This window comes from Eubalaena glacialis, chromosome 4, assembly GCF_028564815.1.
Source record: "Eubalaena glacialis isolate mEubGla1 chromosome 4, mEubGla1.1.hap2.+ XY, whole genome shotgun sequence".
NCBI lineage: Eukaryota > Metazoa > Chordata > Mammalia > Artiodactyla > Balaenidae > Eubalaena > Eubalaena glacialis.
The window spans coordinates 169,829,861-169,838,545 of record NC_083719.1 but is presented as its reverse complement, the minus strand read 5'-3'; the positions used below and the strand labels follow the sequence as shown (position 1 = coordinate 169,838,545).

At 37.8% G+C, this 8,685-nt stretch overlaps 1 protein-coding gene across 1 annotated transcript; it reads right to left on the bottom strand.

The window, feature by feature from the left end:
* Positions 1-5,373: 5,373 nt before the first annotated feature.
* Positions 5,374-6,294, bottom strand: LOC133090226 (olfactory receptor 2T11-like). The gene is given in 1 exon segment (XM_061188559.1): positions 5,374-6,294. A coding segment is annotated over 1 exon segment (921 nt).
* Positions 6,295-8,685: the final 2,391 nt, after the last annotated feature.

Here is an 8,685-nt window from a genome sequence, read left to right as displayed (position 1 = left end):
AAGATCCAGCCTTATCCACCAGAACACAAGCACTAGTCCCCTCCACCAGGAAGCCTACACAACCCACTGAACCAACCTTAGCCACTGGGGACAGACACCAAAAACAACGGGAACTACAAACCTGAGAAACCTCCTTTCGCAGTCTGTGAAAAGGAAACCCCAAACACAGTAAGATAAGCAAAATAAGAAGACAGAAAAACACACAGCAGATGAAGGAGCAACGTAAAAAGACACCAGACCTAAAAAATGAAGAGGAAATAGGCAGTCTACCTGAAAAAGAATTCAGAATAATAATAGTAAAGATGATCCAAAATCTTGGAAATAAAATAGACAAAATGCAAGCAACATTTAACAAGGACGTAGAAGAACTAAAGAGGAACCAAGCAAGGATGAACAACACAATAAATGAAATTAAAAATACTCTAGAAGGGATCAATAGCAGAATAACAGGCAGAAGAACAGATAACTGACCTGGAAGATAAAATAGTGGAAATAACCACTGCAGAGCAGAATAAAGAAAAAAGAATGAAAAGAACTGAGGACAGTCTTAGAGACCTCTGGGACAACATTAAACACACCAACATTCGAAGTATAGGGGTCCCAGAAGAAGAAGAGAAGAAGAAAGGGACTGAGAAAATATTTGAAGAGATTATAGTTGAAAATTTCCCTAACATGGGAAAGGAAATAGTTAATCAAGTCCTGGAAGCACAGAGAGTCCCATACAGGATAAATCCAAGGAGAAACACGCCAAGACACATATTAATCAAATTATCAAAAATTAAATATAAAGAAAACATATTAAAAGCAGCAAGGGAAAAAACAAATAACACACAAGGGAATCCCCATAAGGTTAACTGCTGATCTTTCAGCAGAAACTCTGCAAGCCAGGGTGGAGTGGCAGGACATATTTAAAGTGATGAAGGAGAAAAACCTACAACCAAGATTACTCTACCCAGCAAGGATCTCATTCAGATTGGATGGAGAAATTAAAACCTTTACAGACAAGCAAAAGCTGAGAGAGTTCAGCACCACCAAACCAGCTTTACAACAAATGCTAAAGGAACTTCTCCAGGCAAGACACACAAGAGAAGGAAAACACCTACAATAACAAACCCAAAACATTTAAGAAAACGGGAATAGGAACATACATATCGATAATTACCTTAAATGTAAATGGATTAAATGCTCCCACCAAAAGACACAGACTGGCTGAATGGATACAAAAACAAGACCCGTATATATGCTGTCTACAAGAGACCCACTTCAGACCTAGGGACACATACAGACTGAAAGTGAGGGGATGGAAAAAGATATTCATGCAAATGGAAATCAAAAGAAAGCTGGAGTAGCAATTCTCATATCAGACAAAATAGACATTAAAATAAAGACTATTACAAGAGACAAAGAAGGACACTATATAATGATCAAGGGATCGATCCAAGAGGAAGGTATAACAATTGTAAATATTTATGCACCCAACATAGGAGCACCTCAATACATAAGGCAAATACTAACAGCCATAAAAGGGGAAATCGACAGTAACACAATCATAGTAGGGGACTTTAACACCCCACTTTCACCAATGGACAGATCATCCAAAATGAAAATAAATAAGGAAACACAAGCTTTAAATGATACATTAAACAAGATGGACTTAATTGATATTTATAGGACATTCCACCCAAAAACAACAGAATACACATTTTTCTCAAGTGCTCATGGAACATTCTCCAGGATACATCATATCTTGGGTCACAAATCAAGCCTTGGTAAATTTAAGATAATTGAAATCATATCAAGTATCTTTTCCGACCACAACGCTATGAGACTAGATATCAATTCCAGGAAAAGATCTGTAAAAAATACAAACACATGGAGGCTACACAATACACTACTTAATAACGAAGTGATCACTGAAGAAATCAAAGCGGAAATCAAAAAATACCTAGAAACAAATGACAATGGAGACAAAATGACCCAAAACCTATGGGATGCAGCAAAAGCAGTTCTAAGAGGGAAGTTTATAGCAATACAAGCCTACCTCAAGAAACAGAAAACATCTCAAATAAACAACCTAACCTTGCACCTAAAGCAATTAGAGAATGAAGAATAAAAACCCCCAAAGTTTGCAGAAGGAAAGAAATCATAAAGATCACATCAGAAATAAATGAAAAAGAAATGAAAGAAACAAAGATCAATAAAACTAAAAGCTGGTTCTTTGAGAAGATAAACAAAATTGATAAACCATTAGCCAGACTCATCACGAAAAAAAGGGAGAAGACTCAAATCAATAGAATTAGAAATGAAAAAGGAGAAGTAACAACTGACACTGCAAAAATACAAAGGATCATGAGAGATTACTACAAGCAACTCTATGCCATTAAAATGGACAACCTGGAAGAAATGGACAAATTTTTAGAAATGCACAACCTGCTGAGACTGAACCAGGAAGAAATAGAAAATATGAACAGACAAATCACAAGCACTGAAATTGAAACTGTGATTAAAAATCTCCCAACAAACAAAAGCCCAGGACCAGATGGCTTCACAGGCGAATTCTATCAAACATTTAGAGAAGAGCTAACACCTATCCTTCTCAAACTCTTCCAAAATATTGCAGAGGAAGGAACACTCCACAACTCATTCTACGAGGCCACCATCACCCTGATACCAAAACCAGACAAAGAGGTCACAAAGAAAGAAAACTACAGGCCAATATCACTGATGAACATAGATGCCAAAATCCTCAACAAGATACTAGCAAACAGAATCCAACAGCACATTAAAAGGATCATACACCATGATCAAGTGGGGTTTATTCCAGGAATGCAAGGATTCTTCAATATATGCAAATCAATCAACGTGATACACCATATTAACAAATTGAAGGAGAAAAACCATATGATCATCTCAATAGATGCAGAAAAAGCTTTCGACAAAATTCAACACCCATTTATGATAAAAGTCCTGCAGAAAGTAGGCATAGAGGGAACTTTCCTCAACATAATAAAGGCCATATATGACAAATCCACAGCCAACATCGTCCTCAATGGTGAAAAACTGAAACCATTTCCACTAAGATCAGGAACAAGACAAGGTTGCCCACTCTCACCACTATTATTCAACATAGTTTTGGAAGTTTTAGCCACAGCAATCAGAGAAGAAAAAGAAATAAAAGGAATCCAAATTGGAAAAGAAGAAGTAAAGCTGTCACTGTTTGCAGATGACATGATACTATACATAGAGAATCCTAAAGACACTACCAGAAAACTACTACAGCTGATCAATGAATTTGGTAATGTAGCAAGATACAAAATTAATGCACAGAAATCTCTGGCATTCCTATACACTAATCATGAAAAATCTGAAAGTGAAATTAAGAAAACACTCCCATTTACCATTGCAACAAAAAGAATAGAATATCTAGGAATAAACCTACCTAAGGAGACAAAAGACCTGTATGCAGAAAATTATAAGACACTGATGAAAGGAATTAAAGATGATGCAAATAGATGGAGAGATATACAATGTTCTTGGATTGGAAGAATCAACATTGTGAAAATGACTCTACTCCCCAAAGCAATTTACAGATTCAATGCAATACCTATGAAACTACCACTGGCATTTTTCACAGAACTAGAACAAAAAATTTCACAATTTGTATGGAAACACAAAAGACCCCGAATAGCCAAAGCAATCTTGAGAACGAAAAGTGGAGCTGGAGGAATCAGGCTCCCTGACTTCAGACTATACTACAAAGCTACAGTAATCAAGACAGTATGGTACTGGCACAAAAACAGAAACATAGATCAATGGAACAGGATAGAAAGCCCAGAGATAAACCCACACACATATGGTCACCTTATCTTTGACAAAGGAGGCAAGCATATACAGTGGAGAAAAGACAGCTTCTTCAATAAGTGGTGCTGGGAAAACTGGACAGGTACATGTAAAAGTATGAAGTTAGAACACTCCCTAACACCATACACAAAAATAAACTCAAAATGGATTAAAGACCTAAATGTAAGGCCAGACACTATCAAACTCTTAGAGGAAAACATAGGCAGAACACTCTATGACATAAATCACAGCAAGATCCTTTTTGACCCAGCTCCTAGAGAAATGGAAATAAAAACAAAAATAAACAAATGGGACCTAATGAAACTTCAAAGCTTTTGCACAGCAAAGGAAACCATAAACAAACCAAAAGACAACCCTCAGAATGGGAGAAAATATTTGCAAATGAAGTAACTGACAAAGGATTAATCTCCAAAATTTACAAGCAGCTCATGCAGCTCAATAACATAAAAACAAACAACCCAATCCAAAAATGGGCAGAAGTCCTAAATAGACATTTCTCCAAAGAAGATGTACAGATTGCCAACAGACACATGAAAGAATGCTCAACATCATTAATCATTAGAGAAATGCAAATCAAAACTACAAAGAGATATCATCTCACACCGGTCAGAATGGCCATCATCAAAAAATCTAGAAACAATAAATGCTGGAGAGGGTGTGGAGGAAAGGGAACACTCTTGCACTGTTGGTGGGAATGTAAATTGATACAGCCACTATGGAGAACAGTATGGAGGTTCCTTAAAAAACTAAAAATAGAACTACCATACGACCCTGCAATCCCACTACTGGGCATAAATCCTGAGAATACCATAATTCAAAAAGAGTCATGTACCAAAATGTTCATTGCAGCTCTATTTACAATAGCCAGGACATGGAAGCAACCTAAGTGTCCATCATCGGATGAATGGATAAAGAAGATGTGGCACATATATACAATGGAATATTACTCAGCCATAAAAAGAAACGAAATGGAGTTATTTGTAGTGAGGTGGATGGACCTAGAGTCTGTCATACAGAGTGAAGTAAGTCAGAAAGAGAAAAACAAATACAGTATGCTAACACATATATATTGAATCTAAGGAAAAAAAAAAAAGGTCATGAAGAACCTAGTGGCAAGATGGGAATAAAGACACAGACCTACTAGAGAATGGACTTGAGGATATGGGGAGGGGGAAGGGTAAGATGTGACAAAGTGAGAGAGTGGCATGGACATATATACACTACCAAACGTAAAATAGATAGCTAGTGGGAAGTAACCGCATAGCACAGGGAAATCAGCTCTGTGCTTTGTGACCACCTAAAGGGGTGGGATAAGGAGGGTGGGAAGGAGGGAGATGCAAGAGGGAAGAGATATGGGAACATATGTATATGTATAACTGATTCACTTTGTTATAAAGCAGAAACTAACACACCATTGTAAAGCAATTATACTCCAATAACGATGTTAAAAATAAATAAAGTTAGTGATTAGCGGTGGGTATATCTTCTTCTTTTAATTTGACATCAGTATCATCAACTCAGCACCTTCCTTAGGGCCCCCACCACTTCTTTGTTCCTAAGACCATAAATCAGAGGATTTAGCAAAGGTGTGAGAATAGGGCCAAGTACAAAGAAGACCTGGTCCAGCTTGGGATTATGATAGGAACTAGGCCTCATGTAGACCACCATGGCAGGACCATAATAGAGGCACACTGCAGTCAAGTGGGAAGAGCAAGTGGCTAAGGCTTTGTCCCTTCCCTCTGGGGATTTCATGTGGAGGATGGCAAGGAAGACGAGAGTATAAGAGGACATGATAAGGGACAAGGGGATGAGGAGCACCACAACGCTTGTCACTATCACAGCCTTCTCATAGGCAGAGATGTCATCACAGGCCAATTTTAGAATGGCCATGACCTCACAGAGGAAATGGGAAATCTCTCTGGAACCACAGATGGGGAAGTGCATGGTGTAGGCCGTGTGTGCGAGTGATGTAAGGGCGCCCCCAGCCCAGGAGATGGCAGCCATCTGCAGACAGACCTTCTGGCTCATGATGAGGGCATATCTCAGAGGGTTGCAGATGGCCACATACCGGTCATAGGACATGAGGGTGATGAGGATGCACTCAGCAATTCCTAGAGTCAGGAAGAAGAAGATCTGAGTCCCACAGGCCACTCATGATATGTTTCTCTTCCTGGAGAAGAAATTGGTTGCCATCTTGGGTACTGTGCTAGAGATTAATGTCATGCCCATGAGAGCCAGTTGGCTGAGCAGGAAGTACATAGGCGTGTGGAGGTGAGAATCCACGCAGATCAGGAGAATGAGGACAAAGTTCAAAGTCAGAGCCACAGTGTAAATCACAAGCATGGCACCAATAAAAAATCTGATATGATTCATATCCAGGAAAAGGCCTAGGAGGATGAAATCAGCTCCTGAGGTTTCATTTCTTTTATCCATGCCTATGCTTTGTTGTAAACAATTAAATAACAGAAGGAAAACATAACAAGATATTATGAAGTGCTACAAACAATGGATTTAATCCTCCAAACCCCTTCTTCTCTCATCTTTAACCAGGATCCATTAGATAATGCAAACATGTTAAAGAGGCATTTGCAATCTTCATAGGCTTTAACCTGATTTCTGTCTCCCTACACTCTTATTCTCAGGAAAGAGTCACTGGTCACAGAAATTACTGCACACTGCTATGGCCAAGTGGCCCAAGTCTTGCAGAAGGGGGAGGGGTCACAAAGATGGTGGTACATCAGGGGAAGCTCTTCAAAGATGATAAGTCCTCCTGCAACCTTTTCTCCCTCAAATTTTTATTTCCAGGTTCAAATAGAACTTATTTTAACCTAACACCTCAGATGATTATGATGTTCCCAATCACAAGGACTGTGTTTGGAAAGTTTAATTATCTCCATCAAGGGACTAAGAGAGAAAATCAGTTGTCTTGCATTATATTGCTATTTCATGTCAGAGAAGGAACTTGTTCAACTTGTACATTGCCTTCCTCACTGATTATTTTTGTGTTAATAGTTTATATTTTATGTCTTGCTGTTTTCTACTAATTTAAATTGTAACATTCTATTCAACAAGGCTTTAAAATATTTCATAACAGAAAAATAAGTATTATTTCTTTAAATTCAAGTTCTTTGGGTTTAAACATCATCCATGTTGTTTTCATTTTATTTATTTTATTTTTTTATTAATTGATATTGGAATATAGTTGCTTTGCAATATTGTGTTAGTTTCTGCTGTACAGCAAAATGAATCAGTTTTATGTATACAGTATCCACTCTTTTTTAGATTCACTTCCCATCTAGGTCACCACAGAGCACTGAGTAGAGCTCCCTGTGCTGTACAGTAGGTTCTCATTAGTTATCTGTTTTATATATAGCAGTGTATATATGTCCATCCATGATTTAGCTTAGGAATTCCACTAACAACAGACTATGCAAAACTGTGCATAAACTTCTCCTTGGGATGAGTAAGACGTATTTCAAATGAACATATCTTAAAAATAACTCTAGATTTCTTCATCCCAACCTTTTCTTTTTCTAGTCTTTTCATTTTAGTCAAATTCAGGACCATTCATCCATTGCACAGGACCAGTTCCTAGGGGTTATCTTTGACTCTTTTTTCCGCATTTCCCCCTCTCTATCCAGCACATTCATGTGTCCTGCTGGTGTACATTGAAAAATATGACCATAATGTGTCATTTATGCCATTGTCACCCTGTATCAAGCCACTGACACCCTGGCCTGACTCTGTGCCAAAAATAGTATTTGTTCTTAGAATCTCAGTTTATTTATTTATTTGTTTCTTTATGTTATGGAAGTATGGACTTTTCAGTGATTGAAGTGATCTTGGGATCACCCAGTCTGCCTTTATTCTTTTATGCACGAAGAGAGTGAGGCTCATAGAGACTCAGAGACTTGTTTCAAGTCACCCAAAATGGTGGTCTAGAAGGCACAGTATCCAGCACACAGCTTTTAATCGTTTTCTAAACCTCTTTCAACATAGTCATTTTAGTTATTCACAACTGTATCTATGATGATAAATGCTCTAAACGGACATACAGTGGCAGTCTCATGTAGAGAGACTATAAATGGAAGGGTACACAAGACTGCATATGACAAAAACATTGATCACCCAGAATATAGATTATGTAACTATACTCTCTGTATTACTAATTCATGGTATTTGCAATGTCTGAACTGATATACTTTCAAGTAATTTATTTACACAGTTTTATTCATGGCAAATTTCTGAAATTATTCTTGTGTGTTTTTAAAAAGAACAAATTCAGCTATACAGGGTTGAATGAGAAAAAAGATCCTGTAATTTTACATATCATTTTATTATTTCAGGAAATGCCCAGAATTAGTGTGTTAAGCATTTTTATAATCATTCATTTTTACCTTTCATTAAATGTTAGTCTACAGAGCAGTGGGATGGGTGAAGCGTTTCTGCAGGGTCAATGCCTGTGAGCACACCATCTGGAGAGAGAGTGATCTTTGGTCAAAGCTATAGCTAGTCATAATGATATTGATTCCCACTGTCACCAATGCCTTTCTTTGACGTAGGACAATTACGTTGCTGTAATGTGAGTACAGACCCTTACTTTCCACCTCAGAAAACATTGACATGAAGAACAGTCAAAGCCTTGAATATGTTGTTTGATTTTAAGGCACCAGGGAGTATATCCTCTAATGATTGCCTCACTATCTGATACATATACGCTTGACCTTCACAACATTGTAAAATAGGTCAAGTTTATCATGCCACACTTCCCCCAAAACAGTGTCTCTTAACTTGGTGCCTGGTGCCCTCTGACGTTCTGGCATC